This window comes from Passer domesticus, chromosome 7 (genome assembly GCF_036417665.1).
Source record: "Passer domesticus isolate bPasDom1 chromosome 7, bPasDom1.hap1, whole genome shotgun sequence".
Classification (NCBI taxonomy): domain Eukaryota; kingdom Metazoa; phylum Chordata; class Aves; order Passeriformes; family Passeridae; genus Passer; species Passer domesticus.
Window position 1 is genome coordinate 49433984 of NC_087480.1, and position 21953 is coordinate 49455936.

Sequence of the window (21953 nt, forward strand, 5' to 3'; positions counted from 1 at the left end):
TTTAATTGTAATTTATGTACAGATCCACAAAACCAGCCCACAGAAATAATAATGCCATATCACAGCAGCTGAGAAAGTACTTCTAAGTAAAAAGGAAAAATACTGTACTTTGGAGACAAAGTAACTATGACAACTGAGCATATGATACTTGTTTCTCCATCACTGTGAAATGTTGCATAGTTTTCAGTTTCAGCAGTCAAAAGACCATGGTTTGCCACTTGTTCAAACATTCTGGCATCCCTTTTACACATCATTATAAAAAACCCTATTTTGCTTGCTTACAGATACTGTAACCAAACCTTTCTATAGATTTGCTTTTGACTCCCTAATTGTTTTTCATCTAGAAATTGACTGTTTTGGAGGAATTGACAAGTTAGACTTTTGGGCATCTTGCCTTTTTTTTTTTCCCTTTTTTTCTCATGAAAGACACTAAGCAGGGAGGGAAGGGAACTTGCTGGAAAAGAATTGCTTTTATAAGGAATAGCTGAATTAATTTTCTTGGTGAGAAATATGTAGGGGGGGAGAAGAAAACACAGTTAGGACTTTTGTTTTCATTTGTACAAGCAAAGCTTTTCCAGCTCTGAGCAACATGGTCTGGCCCAGAGCTGAGGCTATTTTGAGAAGAAGGCTTGACCACAGATGTCCTGGAGCTCCTTTCAACCTGAATTACTTCTGTGAGGACTGAACTGTTACTGATCTAAGCAAATGAATTTGTAGATGTTTTCCAAGCTTGACAGATGGTCTGAGTAGGACACCTTTCTTTAAGAAAATGTTCACCACAAGCATGCAGTACTCTGAGGTCATACAAAGGCCCACATGAATTGAAAGAGAGACTTTTGAGAGCAATCTTCTAAGAGAAAAAATGGGCCTCTGACAATGGTTGCGTTCTCATCGCTTCATGTAACATAAATGGTCAGTGATTGGCTGGACCTCACCCTGACAGCTGGGCTGCATCCATCCCAGATGAGCCAAAATCTGCAGCTGAACAGTACCCCTCTTCTTTAATGCTAATAAAAAGTATAAATATATTGTTCACACACACAGATGCACAATGAAATGGGGCATCTTAGTAATTTTTGCTTAGACAGCTCTTGGTAGACTAATACATGGGCTCTGCCTGCAAGCTGGGAGAAGCAAACTGCAAGTTTTGGCTAAATTAAACCAACACCACTCTTTCCTTGGACATGAATGAATACAGACCTACACAGCAGTCAAAGTGCTCAGGCTTTTCTGACCACAGATTACAGAAGTGCACTGTTTGTTTTATAGCCATGAACCTGCTCAATGGACTCACGTCTGCCTTGAGCTTAGCAGCTTAAAATTCATTCCACACTGCCTGCAGTGCTGACATGGATACGATAAGACAGAAGAACAGAAACACCACTCTGAAGTAACCTAGCTGAACTGCACATGTTCTGACCCTTTTTGAACTCCCCAGAGCTTTTGTTACCTGGCAAATGCAGCTCTAAAACTGCTCTTGTATCTCCAGATCTTTGCTCTTAGCCATGCAGAAGCCGATTTCTCCCTGGGACTGGCAGTGAGAGAGGTGCTCTCTGAAGGCTTCTAAATGAGTGTGCACACTGAACTCTTACTGAACTGAATTAATTATTAAAGATGCAGATGGAGCTGTCCAAATGATAAGAACAGCTCCTGACGTATCATGATCCAAGCTTTCATTAAACCATTTCAGGCATACTAATGGTTTCCCACCGCTCATTACTTACATGCTCTTTTCTCATAGATATAATAACCCTGGTGCCCAAAGGCATGACAGGCTATAGAAATAGTGAAGTTAAAAGTTCCTCAGAAGATATACTGAGGAGCTTCATGCTTCCCCCTCATACTTCCCATTCTCATTTTGTGCAAAAATGGGTACTGATGCAAATAAAAATGTTTATAGATTCAGAGAAAAAAAACTGTAAATTAAAAGAGAGGAGAATACTGTCAAAAAAGAGTTTATGTGCAATACTATTAAAGTGAGAAACATAGAAGTGATTTAAGCCACATGTTAAAAAGTTTACCAGGGCAACATTCTCACATGCTGCTGACACTAAGTAAGCTACACTACAAATATAGCTCTTTGGTTACAATGCACATGACATATTATTTTTCAGCCACTACACTTCTCACACTTCTTCCTCTGGTTTCTCTTGCTTTTTCAGCTGGGACGATTAGAGGGCAAAGCAATTGCTAGAGAAGAATTACTCCTAGGTACTGTGCTGTGATTGCTACCTGCTGTTTCATATTTTTCAAGTTGGGAATACTGCTCCCAAAAGCCTTTTGCGTCTCAGTCTAAATGATTTGCTGGAGGATAATAATGTCATGGCCAGTAAATAATAGTGAACTATGTCTGTACATGGTCAATATGATTAAATGTCCTTCACCTCTATTCTCACTCTGACCTGGTTATGAGGAAGTGAAAAAGCCGTCAGCAAAGCCCAAGGCTTCCCATGTGAAATGTTATTTTAGAGAAAGGAAGAGAAATATAGGTGACTTAGCAAAATACCCCCAGTAACAATAAAATAAGGAAGGAGCTACAAAAAAAGGAAAATTATCACCACATAACTAGACTTGACGTGACTTAACTATTGTAGCATGAAACTCAGAACAATTTTCAGAATAATTACAACTGCAAGAAACAACTTCATGTTAAAAAAATATTTTCTATCATGTTGAACATATTATCTTTCTAAGATTTTCAACTGCAATTGTAGATTTAATTGTTTTAAAAATCCCCATCATTCTGAGATATGATTTAATTTAAATGTATTTAGAATAAACTCTGTGCAATTATTATGGTCTACACTTAAAATTTACTAACATGACAATTTTTCTAATTCAAGTCATACACACATAAATTTTGGCATCTACACTCATGTCTTTGAAAATATGCCAATGAACTCTAACAACCTCTACATTGCACAACTATCTTTTCTTAAGTGATCGCTGAAGGATTCAAATAGTTTTTGATATAAACAGAGTAAATGCAAACCAAAACATTGGCCAGGAAAATTTTTTAGTAGAAATTTCCATAATCAAAGTATCAGTTTGTACTATAAGTACCAAAAGTGGTGAAATATGATGTCTGGCACACAGATCTATAAAAGTCAAAGAAATTTCAAAATTATGCCTGATGCATGTGCTTCACACTGAAAAAATAGTATTTCTGAATATGGAAAAGTAGAATTCCTGAATTTGGAATAACATTACACAACTCTACTACTGTGAAAGAGCAGGAAAACATGCAACTATTTAAGATTTCAAAAGCATGAAAACAAGTGAATTCATCCCTCCAAAGTATCAGTAATTATGAGAAAAGGCCTTTATGTACATAAGCTATGTGCCCAGCCAGCTTTCTACAGTATTTCCCAAGTAAAGCCAGGCTTTAAAGATACAGAGATAGCAGAGAAAACCCAGGTGAGCCAAAATGCACATCTTGCATTCACTGTGCTCAAAAATTCCTCCACTCTGCAGTGTTGGCATTGCTAGTCTGAAATAAATGGGAGAAGTTCTCTCCCTGGCTGATGGGTGACTACAGGCTTTGTACCTGGAAGTGCTCAGAGAATTGGTAATTGATGTCTGAGTGAGCATTCTGTGTTAAGGGGACAGTGGGGCACCCAGCTGTGGGTGCACAGATGGGTGCAGGCACACAGTGTCTGCAGCAATGAATGTGCACAGGTTACATAACAGCCCATTGTTTATACTAAAACAGGGGAACTTCTGTGCTGACAGGCACTACATGCAACACAAATACACACAGAAGTAGGCATGGAAAAATGTGCATATGCAAATACACAAATACTGTGTAAGTGTAATGGAACAAAAAATTATTTAATTATCCATTGCATTAGAATACCCTTTTGAGATAATTATGTTGGATAATTAGCAGTTAAATTCTAGAATGTGTACAGTAGTGACTCAATTGAAAGCAATAATAATGGTTCCTTTTAAAAAAACCCTGTGTTTAGTACTTCATTGATCTTTCATATGACTACACATGTCAATATGACCTTCAGAATTCAAGCCATTAGGAAAAAATGGCCATGCTGAAGTGCTACACAGCTTTGACAATTAATCATTTGGTCAGCACTCTTTAAAGATTTCTACACATTTATATAACTATTAGTCAAATTACAAATTGTTTTGAAGCATTTTTATGGAATGTCTTGCGAATAAGGATGGCATTGAATGAAATTTTAATTTCATTTTAATTTTTTTAATCTGCTGTGAGGCAACCTAAAAAGAAAAGAAAAAAACCCCAAACTTCTTACCAGAATAATAAAAGTAACAGGTCCAATGAAACTCCAGATAAAGTAGTTATCTACGTGTAGCCAGCAACTATTATGAAAGAAAGAGAATGAAAAGTGAAAAGCTGCATTAGCACCTCAGTCTGACAAATGGAAAATGCAAAAATATTTCTTAAGGTAACACTTTGCCAGTAAACAATGATGAACATTGCACAGTACCACTTATTCCATGAACACCTAACCTGAACCTCTTCTAATGAACTCTGTGTAACACGACTGAACCTGAAACTACATCATTAGGAATAACTAATATAAGGAGAAACAAAACCAGAGCAAGCCCTCCTTTCAGTCAGAAGGTTTGGTGATAGGTGCTATCATGGACTAATGAAACTAACATCAGTAAATAATTTTTGCAGGCTTCCCATGTGATCTTCAAAGCCTGCTTTTAACTTTATATCATATGTTAAGTGCTCACGCCTGAGGAATATGAGACAGAAAATGCTCAGATGCCATGTTTTGCTGAATAATAATATGGTATAAATAAAATGTCCCATCTGGGAGTTGAACTGTAGAGAAAGAATACATAAGATACCAGACTAAATGACGTATAAACCTATTAGGGCCAACTTCACTTAGCAATTCATTTTTCATACAGCCCAGTTCCCTGCTGAATTCTCTTATTTGTCTTTCATCAGTAGCAACATCAAGCAGCTTTCTTGTAGTCAACAATATCTTCCCCTTCTGTAACTAATTTCATCAAAGGACAAAATAAACACTACTGAAAGGCAAATTCATGCCTCCAGCAACTCAAATCCTCAGAAATGTTTCCTGTCTACCTTCTGTCACTTCCTATATACATCTGTATTTTTGTAAATAAAAGGCAGCGGCTAATTTTAATCCCACTCTACTTGCCTGATAAAATATTACCAAAATAAAACATATAGGTTGGAATATTGTACTGTCATACTTTGGAATGAGAGCTAGCTAGAGGGACAGCTGAACAAAGAGATCTAATGAAGCATTAGCTTAAAACTGGGTGGTTAGGCTCGTCAGATACTTTAAGTTGAGAAATTTTGCTTAATATACATCTGAGTACAAAAAGTTATTTACTTTTTCAATTTGTTTCAGGTCAATCTTTTGTGTTAAAAGAAAGACCATAATTTAGAATTGGTCTCTCTAGAGTACAAATCCCCTGAACCTAGAGAATTACAAAAGACTTGATTGTAATTTGTGCACAGCACTGCCATTCTCTTACCAATAAAGCTTTCAGATGGTGTTTTAGTCTGTCAGGGACCCTCTGACAGCTAATAGGCTTTAAAAAATTATTCACTTGAAAAACACTCAGGTCACTTGCAATTACTTACGCTTTCTCTGTTCCATAGCTCTTGTAGTCAATAGCTGCTGAGACACCAACTACTGTAGCAGGGAAGAGGTAGCCAGCAACATAATAGTACTTCTTTCTAGAATATTCACTTTCAAATACTTCTACTAACATTAGATAAAGCTGCACTCCTTCTAGACACATCCAGGCAAAGGCTGCCAGGAAGAAAAAGTGTAAGAGACCTGCAAAAACCGGACATGCAATCTGCAAAGAAAGAGAGAGATGGAAATGTAAACCACAAAACCTTCACATCACTACCTCTCCAACTGAAAAATGCAAATAGAACTGCAGAGAGTTTTATTAGAAACCTTTTACAAATTAGGACCATGTTCCCTATCTCAAAACATAATCTGAACATTGGAAAACACCAATATGTGCTCAGTAGCTACAGAAAGTGAATTATCTGAACAGTATGAATGAAGATATGGAAATTGCACCCTCATCACCCAGTCATCAATTTCAGAGTGAACTTCTTAATTTTATAAGCAACTTTTTTATTTTGAAACTGATATAGTTTTAGGACTTACAGTTTAGATAATCCTAGACATGAGCAGTTGGTTCTCTATGCGTAATGTGATACTACATATTTAAAATTATGTGTCTGCCCCACAATTTTTTGTCTGTTGTAATATGGAAATTTCTACCGTTGTAACAGAAATTGGTCTGAATTCTTTCCTGATTGGCCAAATTCTGGATGAAACTATGCTAGATTATTAATTTCAACCCAATGAATCATGTCAGAATTAATTTTACCAATACCACCAAAATACCTGCCTGAATGTGAAATGTAAAAAATGTGTATACATATAGAAAAGGCTTTGTACTAATATATATGAAAATGTAGTCAATACCTGTTAAGACATTTGAATAGATATAGAAAACATATTTATGTTCCTAATAGTCAACATTCAATTTTATCTCCTCTTTCAAAAGTCTAACCACCTGCTTTGTTAATAGTCAGTGTTTCTCAACTGAAAATAAAAAGCATATTTTGGATGGATGTAAATACTATGTATGAATATATCTATCTTATTTTCATGCTGAGCTTTTATTTCAGCCTTGCTGTGTTGGAGTGCTAAAAACTTGTCAGTGTTGTCATGTTTTAATTCAAATCCATTTCAAACAGTCATTTCAGAGAACGAGATCAGTACACAGAGAGAAAACTTACCTTGTACTCAGTCTTATCGATGCCTATTAGGAAAATGAACTCAGCAATGAATAGGTTGATACAAAGGTTCTTGTGAATAGTGTTACGATCACTTTGCAGGCCACGGAAAAAACAGAATGTGAAGATGCAGATGGCCAGGCAAACAAGAGAGATGAGAATTCCCACCCAGGTGATGACAGTGAGGAGCAATTCGTGCACTCCATCTTTGTACTAGAAATAACCAAGAATGGAGAAAATTAATATGACTCTTTATGAGTATAAACAAAAACCTATTTTCACAGGTATCTAGAAAAGTTACTTGTTCATTACATGAGATGGGCAAAATGTACTCAGTAATTTCTCAGTCTCAGGTCAGCTTCCCAGAAGAGCAAGATCAGGGTAAGTAAAAGAGGAGCAGGCCTGAGAGAAAAATGTGGCTATTTTATCCAGATCAGATAGCATTTTTACTTTTTCTATGGCTCACTGCAGACTGGTTGGAAGTATGAGCAGAGAAACATAACATTTTTAAGGTACTACTAGGCTCTGATGAAAGGAGGGAGGAAATCTTTCCCTAGGACTTCCTGCAGACCAGCAACTCCACAGCAGAGAAGAAAGCAATGCTTTTCACAATGATCAGAACAAAATGCAGAATACGTTGCCCATGTAATTCTGGCTTCAATCTTATGTTTAGCTAAAGGAGATTCCTTACTTCAGTTCTTCACAGTGACCTTTTCAAATACAATGGCTTAATGAGAAGTCTCCTATCCCTGCAAATATTGCATGCTCTTGGGCCCCTGACATGCAGGAAGTGCTTTAAATAGACAAGATTTCTGACTATGAAGAGGTGTTTAAACAACCAGTATGGAAGTTCCTTGACCTTCCTTGGCAAGGAGAGCTGGCACTTGGGTTTCCAGGGAACAGCCTGCACAGCTGTCTCAACAGACACTCTCCATCTGCACTGAGAGAGAGTCTATAAAATGATTGTAAGATTGGTCAGTAACTTTAAAATATGGCTTGCAGAAAACTCTTGCTCTTCCTTGTTTTCCCTGTTATTTTGCTTGCAACTTTATGGATGTGGAAGAAAAGTGCTACAGAAAGCAAATTGCTTTGGAAAGAGTGGGAAGGAGCCATAAATACTAAAGAAACTTCGGCAATTTTGGATCTTGCTAAAAATTTAAAGCTAAGTCTTTTAAGTTTGTTCCCTGCTGATGGCTGGAAATATCATTACCTACCACAATTTCCCGACGAGCCATAAGAATTGCAAAGTTGGTGAGGTGACTGCAAGCACACGTTGTATGAGTTTTGTTTGTGTCAACCAGTTTGCAGCCTTGAGTTGACCAGTATCCCATCATAGTCCTCTCTGAGTAGTTCCAGAAGGAACAATTTGCATTGAAATAATTGTCAGGCTGGGAGATAAAAGGAAAACATAAAATGAGGTTTTTACACATTAAGATGGCAATAACAATTGTTTAATACGTGTAAAAGGTAATTTAGATTAAACTTTGCACGTTTTGGACAATAAAGTTTTTCATCAGCAAAGCTGTGGACTATGTTCCACAAGGAAGACATCTAGTTTAAAAGGGACTTTATAGTCCGAAGCACTCTGAAATGTAGTCTCAATTCCTGTAGACCCCATCTTAAATAATTACAATTTTTATGCACGGATGGTACATTATAGCTATTTTTCCTTTCTGGAAATTTAGGCCTGTGAATTTATTCTGAAGGGTTTTTTTTCTGAAATTGACAATTTGAAAATAGGATTTTTTTCCTTTGGTTCTCACCTTTGGTCAGGCCAAAGTCACGTGAATAGGTATCACTAAAAAATTCACTCTTCAATGCCTATCGATTTTGATGAAAAAAAAATCTAACCATATTTTCTCTATTACAGTAGTGATTGTTTATTTTCCCCATGTCACTCATGAAAAGAGAAAAGGACAAACTTAAGAGCAAAGAAACACATTAAACAAAATACCACGAAGAAAATATACATAAATTCGAAGTATAACAGATCAAGATACCATACTTTATTCTTTGCTGAATAAATGCAATTTGAAAAATTTGTATAAGCTTTCATAACTTGGTCCATAATTAATGTAAAAAGTTAAAGAGTCTTAAAACTTAACTACATCAAACTATCAAGAATCTTATTTTCTACCCCTCTACCAAGGTAAGAGTTAATTTTCAGTTAGAAACAAATGAGTCATTTACATTTTCATGTTGATTACTGAATTAGCTTTCATTAAGAATACACTTAAGTTCTAATAATCACTGAACCAGGCTCATTTAATTTTATGTTCATAGACTTAACTCGAGTCTCTGACCTAGTGCAACATTTAAAATTCAAATGGAGAAAAAGGATGTTTCTCTGCATTGCTTTTCTCTCTTGCTGATTTTGTGACCTTCCCATTGACTCATTAGCATAACTCACATCAATGTGCTCCAGTGTGAAGTGCACAGGATCAGTCAGGTACACTCGGCTCGACTCCTTGTTGATGGAGGCCGCGATGACGTGGGAGTTGACGGCGATCGTGCTGTTCTGCCCCGCCAAGTCACTGCCCAACTTTATGGTTGCATTTTCAGTACTCAGGAAACGACCCAAACTTTTGTAAATAATGAAAACCAGTTTGGCTAGTCCTACAAAAGGGAAAAAAAAGCCCATCATCACTCCACAGAGGTCTACAGCAATCTGCACTCTAATGACAATTAAGCATCAGTAAACTGAGAGGTATTTTCAGGCCATAGACTTGAAGAAAAACAACCAGGTACCCATAATCATAAAAAAAAAAACAAAAAAAACCAAAAAAAAACCACAGAGCAGCTTTGTGGTGTTTTGTTTTGATATTTTAACTAGGTAAGGTAGGTTTTATAGAAGTTAATGGAGTTCCACTGTTCCGTGCCCAAGGCTCACCGTTCCTGCTGTTCTGTTTCATGGTTCGTGCAGAGAGCTGAATCCAGTTGCCTCCTTTACCAGCCTGAGGAAATCGCAAATCCTGCACTTGGCCCTCAGTAGAAAGCACTGCAACATCCAAAACTAAGCAGACCAGAGGAAAAAAAAAATTGTTAAAAAAAGAGAATGCAGAGAAAGTCTCTTGGCCAGATTACAATATGCCAGACGACAATTTTTCCCCCAGCCTTTATTTAGTTTTCTCACGTGGCTGTCTGTAAGGCAGATTTGCACTGCATGCTTCAATCATCCAGACATAGCTTCTTTAACTAAATCTAATGCACACTGCTAAAATGACAGCATTTTAGTAGTGATAACATGACATCAAACCTTGTTCAAATTTGTGCCCACAAAACATCCACTTAAAGATACTACATACATGTTGCAAAAAAAAGGTTAGTTTTGAAGATCTTAATGCCTATGCAGTATCCTCTGCTGACAAATTTAGAACTTTAAGTATTGATTTATAGTTTTTAAACAGTCAGCAAAAAATACCTAAGTATACCCATGCCATGTATTCAGCTAAATCAGAATGCATAGCTAAAAATTATTTCAAATTTTTTTTCTACATCCCATTCTTTATATTTATGGGAAACCATTTTATTAGTTCTGCTAATAAGCATTTAAATTGAAAATCAGATGCCACTCAGTATTACTTTTATAACAGATTGCATATCAGGAAATTTTTATGGGATTACCATTGAATGCTGTATTTTCTTGGACAGATAAAATCATATAGGTGAACATGGACAAATGGTTGACAAAAATCTGTGTTATATTAAACCAGTCTAGCTACAGCTCTGAACTACAGACTGACAAAAAGCATGAAATTAGGAAAGCACTTCTCTTTCTTCAAGTCATACATACATATGTGTACTAGCAATTCAGTCTTGCATGGCATCAGGGAAGTGTTATTATGACATGAAGACAGCTTATCACAAGAATATTCAGTGTCTACTCATCTCCATGGAACTGTTTGTGTACATCCAAAGGCAGATCTGTGATTCTACCCACATTCCTTCAAAACAACTGGTGCAGTTCCTTTGATGAAGGCTGTGAGACTTTTCCCCATCCTTTCCCCATCTTCCTACTCAATTAAAAACTAGGCGGAATCATCTACAGCTACCAATATGCAGACACTGAAACGTGAAAAGTCTCATTTCTGCAGTCTATTCCAAGTCTCTATCTTGGTACTCTGCATATTAGCAGACTTTCAGGTTCCTTGTACCTTCCTAAGACTACATTAATCTCTGTAACAAGGAATTTTAATTTTATGCATAGCAATGATTTTTGCTTTAGCACATCCTGCGCAACAATATTTGCACATTTCTAATACCAAACCCCTTCATTTCTCTGTCACCACTTAAATTCTAAATTACGCTCCAACTATCTCCAGCTATTTTGCAGTCTCTGGAGCATAGCTATTCTGCATTATGGGAGATGTAGTTCACTGAACACATTTTTACCTGAAGGCAGTCATGTTTAATATAAACATTTGGCCTATGCTGAGTGCCTAAAATATTTAACTGCCACAGTACATTGCAAAAAAAGTAATTTAAATTTATTAGGAACAGTTTATATTTAATAGAAGCATATTCTCTGCAGCTCTACAGAAAGCAGTTACCTCAAAAAATCCATACTCTGCCTTTTAAGCACTCTTCAAATCCACGCATTCTGCTAATGATTTTTCAATGATAAATCAACTTTGTAACATCAACTACTTTCCATTTTATAATGTACTAATGACAGTAAAGAAGAAGGCTAATTTCAAACAAGAAAAGTGTGTTTTCCCTGCTTTGGAGCACTCACCTTTCCATCAAACATTGCACAGCTCGGCCTTCAGAAAGTATGTTGCTGTCTGGAGTACTTTTTCCTCCTTTTGTGTAAAGCAATACACAGCACTTTAACTTCTGCTCAAAAATAAGTTTACTTACCAATATTTTCTGTGGGCATTGAGACTCTGCTTGGTTCTACAAGGTTATCAGCCAAGACAAAAGCCCCTTCTTCTAATGTATCAAGTAACATTGTGGCTGCGTGGGCTTGTTCTGAAGAATTCATGTCCTTCCAGGACTCCAGAGCTTCAGGCCTGAGCAAGTTGTCCACTGTATCCACAACTGCCTGCATTCATTAGAAAACTATCATTAGGTCTGAAGCCCTAGGCAGCTGGGGAAAATTCCCAATGTTATACGGCGACAATTATAATACTTAACTGTCAGAATGATTTACTGTGATTTAATGGCACAAGAACACTATTTTCAACATTAAAATATTTTCCATCTGTTTGTTGGATTAGCATGAGTAGAAGCGCAGCTAGCCACTAGCATTGTGTGGTCTCTAAGCAGTAAACATGCAAATTTGACTTGTTTTGTATCAGATATAAGTATGGTATTATTAATGTGCTGAAAAAATGTAAAAATAAATGCCAGAAGTCTTGCCTGAAGCTTTCATCTTAATGTCAAAATGTATAACTTCTATTTAAAAATGCTAACGCCAAAATTAGCACTCTGCAGTTTAGGCTAAAATGACAATAATAGTCCTCTGGAAACTGAGCCCCACTAGTGCAGCCATAGTATATAAACTACTTGTCTATGACAAATAGACCTTCTTTATTACAGGAGGCATGAAATGAAGCTGACTCAGTGGATATAAATTAGTTTTGGCCACTCACTCCCCCTCCTTTTCCTGTACCTGTTCATAGATACTTAGAAGGATTACCAACTCCCATTCCTGCACAAAGGTCAGTTAGAAAAGGAAATCAATAGAGCAAACAAGATGTCCACTGACCGTTCCTGCTAGCAGTGACGGCAAAACTGTAAAGCTGAATAAAAGCTGCTATTTTAAAAAGTTTTACTTGTAACAACTCTATCATCATGCTTTAAGGTTCACTGAGCTGCATATAAGGTAGTAATAAATAAGGAAGAAGAATAATTCAGTGACATGATTACATTATTTTACAAAATAATCCAATCAGAGTAATCAGGTAATCAATTGAAGGCAGGCTTTTACATTAATGCATAACGCTGCTGTGCACTGAGTACAGCAGGCACTGCTGTAACACCCTGTTTACTCTGTCCCATTTACCTATTCCTAATGTGTCATTAAGCATATATATAATTTGTTTGATCAATTTAAAAGCATTGGAAATGGAAACAGAACACATTATACAAACAGAAAGATGTCAGTCTGGAGTACAATATTGTGCAAACAAATGAATGGGAAAACTTGGTCAAGGCTATTGTCAGAGCAAGATTAATTAGCCTAATCCATTTCAATATCCTCTTTCTGTCTGCATTGTGAGCCACCACGACCTTCCTGGCAGGTGGAAGATACTTGGAAGTGGCTTTAAAGCCTTTTTTCTTTCTCTAATGGGAGAATAGTCAAAATGCTCGCACTGATACTGCTGCAGCCATTAACTAGAGTGGAACAGAAATTGGTCTGCAGAGGCCAGATTCATTAGTCACTAAGAAATACAGATTGGAGCCTCTAATCTGAGGTACAAATGAATTCTCTGTCACAAAGTGGGAACTCGCTTCATTTGCATAGTGTAAGTCAGCTTTTGATTTGTAATTTCAAGAGGTTTATTAGTCTTATCTAAGCAGAGAAGCCCATTTGAGACGTACAGAAAATGACACCAGTTGGAAATTAAGGTTCTGCTCTGGTTTCTCATGTATCGCCATACAGCACTGACGGTATGCATTCACTGATACGATACGCTTTTTGCTTATTATGGCATAACCTAACTCTGCATTTTCCTTGTGGAAAATCATCACCTGCCCAGTAATATCTCTGATGTGCTTCTCCTCTCAGAGAGAGGCAAATGGATGGGAAAAACCCCACAGCCCCTGTGACACAGCTGCCAGAGAAGCCCCGTTACTGCTCTTCTCACAATCCTATTTGCTAATGAAAACGAAGCAGAAAAACCCACTCTACCCAAACCACATCTGATGGATTACCCTTTACTATTAAAATATATTTTCTAATATAAACGTATTACAACTATTATTGCTTAAGAAGTGAACTTCTCTCCAGATCTCTGTCTTTTTTGTCAAATTTCAGTATAACTGGACATCTCCCATCCACTTTCAGGGCTTTAGGATAAAGGACAGAGGTGCCCTGTACAGAGAAATCTCTTTTTCAGTAAGAATCTGAATTTTATTATGTTGGAAAGTATTTCAAAATTCTTTCCAAAAATAATTCTTACATTTAATCTCAGAGGATACAAGTAACAATCAGTATTTTTAAAGAAGTTTTCAAAAAATCTGCAACAAAACCTTTCAGAGCCAGACATGTCTGTTCTAGAACTTTTTTCTCCCCTTCATAAGGGCGAGGTGACATTATTGGCATTGTACTGCAGCAAAGGAGCTGGCCACTACAGGCAACCATTCTATAGCTGATGAAAGGAACTGGAAATCAGGTAGCAATGTGTTACACGCTTCTATATAGCCTGGTTAATGGGACACGTGGCAGACATTTTACTGTGAAGTTAGAGAAATGTTTGTCTTTGCATTGTATCCTCAAGTCACTGAATTGTAACAATTCTTAAAACTGTAAGAAGGAGTGATTTTTACTAGGCATAAGAATACACACAAATCAAGCCACATAATGTATATTTTTCTTGCAAGCAAATTAACTCTAAACAGTCTTTGATATAAAATTCTACCAAAGTGAACTAATTTCTTTGAGTTGCAAGGTTTTTACCCCTACCCAAAATTTTTTTACAAGAGAGATGTTACTTCCAATTCAGATAATAATCCCTTCTGCTCTTTTAGTTTAGAACAAGTTACAAGACGTATGAACTTTGATTTTTTTTTTTTCGGAGTGTTATACCTGTGCAAAGCCAACATTTGTAAAGTTGATATGGGGCACAATACACATTTATCAAAGACTGAAATACATAGGATCATGCAGCAAGATGATAAAGCGTGGCAGGTTGCTGAAGCAGGGAGAAAGCAGGGTGACAGCACAGGAGATATACCTTAAGGTAAGCCCTGCACGTCTTCTCTCGTTTTTGGAGCTTTTTAATAAGGAAAAAGAAAATCAGAAGTTAGAAAGATTCTGGAAAACTTCAGAAAGAGAAAAAAAAATACTCTGGTGTTTCAAATCCTGATTTTGAATGACAGCCTGGACATAAATCTAGTTTCTCTTCATGATGACTACAAAAGAACATCACACAGGAAATGCTTTTTCCCAGCTGTGGTTTAAGCCCAGCTGGCAACCAAAAACCACACAGCCACTTGCTTGTTTGCTCACCAGCAGGATTGGGGAAAGAATCACAAGGGTAAAACTGATAAAATCCATGAGTTGAGATAGACACAATTCAATAGGTAAAACAAAATAAAATAAACCAGGGAATTAATTCACTGCTTCCCATGGGTAGGCAGGTGTTCAGCCATTCCAGAAAAGCCAAGCTCCATCACATGGAATGATTACTTGGGAAGACAAACACCATAACTTCAAAGTCCTCCAGTTCTTCCTAATTCCCGCTAACTTTATATGCTGAATATGATGTCACATCATATGTATGGAATACCCCCTTGGTCAGCTGGGCTCAGAGGTCCCAGCTGTGTCCCTCCCAAATTCCCATGCACTCCCAAATTCCTTGACAGTGCAGCAGAATAAAAAGAAGAAAATTCTGTGAAAGTGCTGCTCAGCATTAACAGAAACATCTTTTTGTCAAAGATATGAAAGATTTATTGCAGCACAAATCCAAAACATAGCCCCATACTAGCCACTGTGAAGAAAATTAACTCTACCCCAGTCAAAAGCAGCACAGCAACCTTTACTCAGGGGTCTAGATATCTTTTGCCCAAATGGTGGGGTTTGTATGAAAAGGTCAAAGGAAAAAATCTGTGTGTGGGCACTTGATCTGTCTCTGGGAAAACTATTTTAAGGGCATCTAGGGACTGTAAATAAAACTATTGCCAAAATAACAGAGAAGTGCACAAATCTCTCTCTAAAGGAGAACGAAAAAATATTTCATTTGTGGCTTGCTGACTTGGCTCATGCAAGGAAGAGGCTGAGAAATATAGCATTTCCTCTGAGAAAAAGAGGAAAGGTAATAACACTGTAATTTGTATTTAAACCACAAAGACACATTTTTTCTGAAATGTTTCTTGGAACATGTTTCCAGAGAAAACATTAATTCACGTTTTAGTTATGTGCAGTAAGGCCTTTTTATAAAGATCAATTATAAGTCATGTTGGTGTCTTTAGAAGTCTAAGAAAGTGCTATTATTCTGCAGGAAGTTGGATTAAAATAAAACCTTGCACCTATGCAGAATTCCACTGATTTTATTACATGTTCAGGGTTAAAAGGATCACTGGATAAACATGCTGATTTGTTACAGAATTTCTGAGAGCTAATACTCATTTCCCTCACACTAGTTATAATGCATTCCAGATTTTAATATGGGACACAGCTATGTATTTTAGGACCAGTCAGCTATTGTGAATTATATCTTATTCCCTAAAGAAGGTAATTACAACTTTCTGCTATGTATTTACTGCTGTTTTCTCTCATATGCTTATTCCAGAACTGTACACATGCAGGAACAAAGTATAGATTAATATTTCTGAAAGGAAGAAAATACCAAACCCAAGAGCAATTGTTATCCCTGCAGGAGGAGGTGATGGGAGGTGTGTACCTTGTTATAACTCCTTCCAGCAGAGTCTTTTTCACTGGGCCGTAGTTCCTGAAGCTGAGCATCCAAAATATCCACGAGCTGTTCCATCAGCCTCACTGATGAACTAACATCACCAGCAAAGACCGGTCCTTTGGTGTGTTTAGCCAGTTCATTGGCCAGACTAGCAGCATTTTCTCCACTTCTGATCTGAAATGACAGTTTCTATTATCTCAGCAGGGTCTCTTGTTCTGCTTGCAGCTCCTAATTCCAATTCCCTATGTACCTTTGTTGTGGTGAAATAACCATTTGCACATACATTGAAATCTGTAACTAATTGAGACCAATAACGTTCTCTTTATCTCAGAAGATTAAAGGTTCTTAGATCCGTGACACACAAAAGCAGTTCTTAACAGCCATCAAAACCAGAAATCTGAGTGGGACTTTTGGGCTCGATCTTCTATTCATCCTCACTTTTATTTTACTGCCATTATCAGACAGTAAGAAATCTGTTTGTTCATACCAGTGCTTGAGGCATTTGAAAGTCAAGTAGCCTTGTACTGACAACAAATTATCCAGTTTTCATAAACTTTGCAAATCTCAGTAGGGAAGGAAAACACAGAAAGTGGTTCTGTGGTCTAATCATACTGTTATCAACGCACTCAGACAAAAATCTATTTATTACAGTGTAATTTTTTAGTGAACAAAAAAAACCTTGCTGTATATCAGAGGTTTTGCTGTGTGTTGTATATTATTTGATTTTTTAAGGAAATATTCTTTTGGTTTTTGAAAACAAGCAAAGCTACTTTGTTTTAAATAGTGATGAGGACATGTAATCACAAATTCAACATAAGAATTTAGAGAGGGCATAGGAAAACACACATAAGAACATAACTGTTGGCCAGTACTTTGCACATGGAGTACACATAACTCCTTCTTTTAATGAACACAGAGTAATAAAGACAACTTCAACAAACTGAAATATTAATGCTCAGAGTTAAAATCCTTAATCACCAGTGTATGCCAGATTAAAATGTTTCAACCAACCTTCTGAGCCAGCTGATTTACCCAGTGTGAGGTACAGTTGCTAAGATCAGGGCCTTTGGGGTTCCACATTCCCGTTAAGACCACGCAGAGATACGAGGCAGTTCCTACAACAGATGTAGAAAACAACAGTGAAATGGAAACCATTTTTCTGCGTGCATTCAGGAAATTGGCTACACTGTGCTCCTAAACAACATTCAGTTCTGAATGCTGCTAATGGTAGTAGTTGACAATAATTGACAAAAACGTAAGGAAATAATGTAGATCACAAAGAGCAATAAAAAAAAAAGTCTGTGAAAAGTACCAGACGTTTTCTGCAAACAAACAAAAAGCCCTTGATTTTTCCTGGAGCTCATCCAGAGGGGAGTTCATAATGAGAAAGGCAGCTGTAAGCATATTTCACAACAGTCCTCAAGCAATGACCTAAAATTTGACCTGGATTCACACAAGTGCAAGCACAAGGTAATTCTGTGGCTATGCTCAAATGACAATTGCAGATTTTAACTTGACCACTGCCTGTAGATACTGCACTCCCTGGGTAACAAAAAAATCATGGGACAGACAGCCTGAGATTAAAAAATATTCATCATGAGAGAGCTGCATATTGCTTTTGAAATGTCTGCTTGACATCAAGATATAGTTTTAAAGGCAATACCTCGTGTTCCTTTGGGGCAAGGGCGTTCAACCATCATTCCTCTTTGTGTTTGAGGCCAGCTAATTCCCCTGGCCTCAGTCGGTTCACAGAATCTCTCTGGCAAAGGGAAAAAACTTGTCACAGGAGGGATTTTGGTTGTGGAAATGGGTGGCGGTGGTTTGGGTCCTCTGCTTCCTTCCTTTGTTCCTCCAGCTGATGTTGTGCTTATGGGACCTCTCTGTGACGTAGTGCTAGTGGTTGACACTGTGGTTTTGTAAAGCTCTGCTGAAGAAGTTATTGTCACTGCTGTGGTAGGCACTGCACAGGGAAAAAACAGAGTAATAATAAAATAAATTACTTCAGAATTATATATAAAAAATGTTATTTAAAAACTATTTATGTAGCTTTCAAGGATTCTCTGGCGTCTCCTTTCCTTTATCTTAATATTACTCTTATTGCTATTCTGGATGCTTAAGATATAACTTTGAAATTTTTTTTGTTTTTTTTTTTTTTCTTTTTTTACTCCCAGCTCATACTGTTATGACGTTTCACCACATTCTCCAAATAATCTCTTCTGTAATAAAAATTGATAGTTACATTTCTAAAAGCTGAAAGGCATACTAGGGAATTATCAGTACATAACAAACACACTCAAAGCAATTAAAGATTACTTAATCACATTTGCAGCAGGAACAACTCAATAGATAGAATCATTTGAATCAGTGTGCCGTGAACAATGTAGTCCAGCTTTAACAACAAAGGCAGCGGGCTGTAACTAACGAGACCATTTTTGAAAAACAGACCCCCAAACTTCAAGTCACCCAGCACACCTTCCAGGGCAATAATTACGATAACATCTTCCTACCCAGCAGTCGTGCTGCTTGAGAGAGCTGCATGCCCGATTAGCTCCAAGCAGAGGCAGCACCCAGCAGGTACATGGCGCTCTCCTCTTTGAACATTCGGGGCTTTAACATCCTTTTTTGATAGAGCAGGTATGAAGACACAATTCATACAAGCCAGTGGCAAGGACTGAGTTTTCATCTTCAAGGCAACACCAGGACAGGCTTAGGCCAAATCCCTCCTGCTCAGGATGTGCAGCTGCTCCTGCCACTGACCCACAGCAGGAACTCATGGCTGGAGCTGCTGAGGTGCAGCCCGAGCCATGCCAGGGTTTTCAGGCTTTGGAGAGATAATATAAGTTAATGCTAATGGAGTCTGGAATGGCTGTGCAACACCCTCACTGGTAAAGCAACTGCAACAGTTATCATTATTTCCAAATATTCATTAGTGTTCAAAATGCTTTACAGGCACAGAACAGTACAGAGGCTTGTGCTGAGAAAAAATAAGCCCATGAAAAATATTTTCGGCTTTTTTCTTTCTCTTTTTTTTCGTATTCTGCTAGGCCGTTGCATTCTTGACTTACTGGACAATGCAGCTTCTCTAAATTAAATCATAAATAAAATAAAACCCAAATAAAGAGCAGTCTCACTTTTTTCAGCAGCTGTTTTGTAAATTAGTGTTTTGCATAATATTAAATTTCAGCCATTTGGCAAATTACCATTTTCTCAAAACCCTTTTTCAGTTATGTTTCACTTACATTAGAGGTTTAGAATATTAATTTTATTTATTTTTTATTTTCACATGAATTTAGGGCGAAGTTTTGATCATCATAATCTGGTGTTTCAAGACTAAAGGCAAAGATGTGCCTATCATCCCTCTCCTGCTCCCAAACTTTTGCAGAGCCTGTCTTCTCTTCAGTCTCATTCTTGGCTGCTTGAACACAGCCTGTGTAATTGTGCTGAACTTGTGGTGTAGCCAGCGACTACTGAAACCCCCAGATCTGTTCTGCAAGTGCTCGCCTGACATCTTGTGAAACTGCTCTAATTTGCTTTTGATTACAATGCATCCAGCCTTCTAGTGCTTCCCAATTAACATTTGTCAAAAGCATTTGCAATCACTTGCACAAGTGTCAGGCAAGGCCTGCTGAATCAGGTCCTCAGGAAAAGGGAGCTCATGGGGATGGAGAATGATGCAGGGGACAACCAATTATTACGATCCATCTCCTAATACACTCTGCTAATTAATACATATTTAAACATCAAAATGGGTATTAGCATTATTGCAATTAATACTCAAACCCTGTAATGTTTAGGACAGTTTTGTCTCAGAAGCAAAAAGTGTCAGAATTCATAAAACTCTTTGAAGTTGAGTGGTGAGGTAACAATTTTCAGAACATATTTGGTGCTGCACTCTGAGCTAAAATAATTCTGGCTGTCATTACACAACTTTAGTTAGTACAATTTTCATGCTAACAATTAAAATCAGTTTCAAAGCCTATCACCCATGATTAAAAAATGACCTGCATAGCATGGTAGTACTACATAGAAATATATAAGTAATCTCACATTGTAAGAGAAAGCCTTTAAACCACCTCTCACGAAAAGAAATGAAAAACATTGCAGATAACTTCTAAGAGTTTTTCTCTTCAATCAAATTTTTGAAAATAAGTCGGCATATTTAAGAATGCACCAGGAAACTTCAGACCGTGCTGGAAGTCTGGGAAAGAAGATGGTTGAAAACTAAGAAACAGCCAAACACATCACTTCAAGGAATATATCTAGCTTTTAGAAAGCAGGTCATTTTGTCTTTAATGACCTGTGGGAACTTAATCTGCTCGGCCATTCTCCTGAGCTGCACGAAGACACATGACAGCTGCCACCACCTGATGTGCCTCGTTGGCAGAGCTGAGGGCGGTGGCATCTGCGGGCTCTGCCTCGCCGAGCACTTTGCCAATACAAGGTAATGGCAGTGGTGATTAACAGGCTGCAACAGAGAAGAAGAACAAACTCCATGTCAAGGTTATTAACCTATTGTTCTAAGCAGCAGGGGTGAAGCTATGTAGTTTTTGTCCAACTCCAAAAAAGCCACTTTTACAATGTGAGATTCTATTTTGACTTTTTCACTAGGCTTGATATGCTGAGGAGAAAAGTGAAACCTCTTTGTCTTCTTTTTTTATTAAGAATAGGTTCTTCTTATTATCAGCTGAAGATTGTCACTAAAATTACCAAAATAAGAGAAAAGAGCAATAAGAAGTGAATCCAAAGACTCAAATTGAGGTGCAATTAATTTACATTTGTTTCATGCAGTTCCTAACAGCTGATTTAAACAGTTATGTATCCTATCTGTTACTAAAAATGAAGACACCACTGGAGTAAAACTTAACACCTGTTTAGCAGTGTGATGTCTATAAAAAACTTAACACAATTGCTGTAGGACAGCAGGGGAATAGTAACTTTCTTTCCCCAACTATCAGTGAAGAGCAGGTTTAGAGACAGCATACAAACTATCTAGTATTCCTTGCCAACAGGTTTGTATTCTAGGCAGACATAAAATAAGTTATTTAAAAAAATAAAACTAAACCAAGCCAAATCAAAAATATCCCCACCCAAAATACAACTCTAACATTAGATTTACAATTGTGTTAATTATAATGCCCAAATGACGTGCCACTTCTGAAAATGGTTTAATTCTCCCCTCTGGCATGCAGGTCATTTGTGAAATCAGCTGCATGGATTTTTCAGTTAAATGTACATTTTTATAGGTCAGGTATTTCAATTTATTTGGACACATGAAAATCTATGTGCTCGCCTTTATTGTCAAAAGGTGTCATATACAGAGCTGCTATGTAAAGCAACAGAGATCAGAAACCTGTGCAAATCACATTTTTCCTGCCTTCTGCTTATTACTGATCTATACCTGTTTTTGTGCTTCAGTGAATTGCAGGGAAGGTACTAAGAGTCACCTAATTACCTATAGATGACTCCAGCTATTATGTTAGTCAGTATTCTACTGACCCTGCCAAATCCCATTCAATTGAAAGTGAAATGTTTACACATTCATTTATAAATTTATACCTTGAAAATGATAACACACGTGA

General features: G+C 37.3%; 1 protein-coding gene across 26 annotated transcripts in view; it reads right to left on the minus strand.

Moving 5' to 3' along the window:
- ADGRL2 (adhesion G protein-coupled receptor L2) overlaps positions 1 to 21953 on the minus strand; it is a 161188-nt gene that overhangs the window by 22762 nt on the left and 116473 nt on the right. For 19 of the 26 annotated variants that reach the window (XM_064428497.1, XM_064428495.1, XM_064428511.1 and 16 more), the window contains 11 exons: positions 18038 to 18334; positions 17386 to 17489; positions 16363 to 16548; positions 14695 to 14733; positions 11654 to 11837; positions 9684 to 9806; positions 9204 to 9409; positions 8008 to 8181; positions 6797 to 7006; positions 5612 to 5832; positions 4272 to 4338 (listed from right to left, as the gene is read on the minus strand). In XM_064428497.1, coding sequence (XP_064284567.1) covers positions 4272 to 4338; positions 5612 to 5832; positions 6797 to 7006; positions 8008 to 8181; positions 9204 to 9409; positions 9684 to 9806; positions 11654 to 11837; positions 14695 to 14733; positions 16363 to 16548; positions 17386 to 17489; positions 18038 to 18334 — 1811 coding nt within the window. The remainder of the gene's footprint in view (positions 1 to 4271; positions 4339 to 5611; positions 5833 to 6796; positions 7007 to 8007; positions 8182 to 9203; positions 9410 to 9683; positions 9807 to 11653; positions 11838 to 14694; positions 14734 to 16362; positions 16549 to 17385; positions 17490 to 18037; positions 18335 to 21953) is intronic. The other 7 variants (XM_064428512.1, XM_064428516.1, XM_064428515.1 and 4 more) reach the window with 1 other exon arrangement.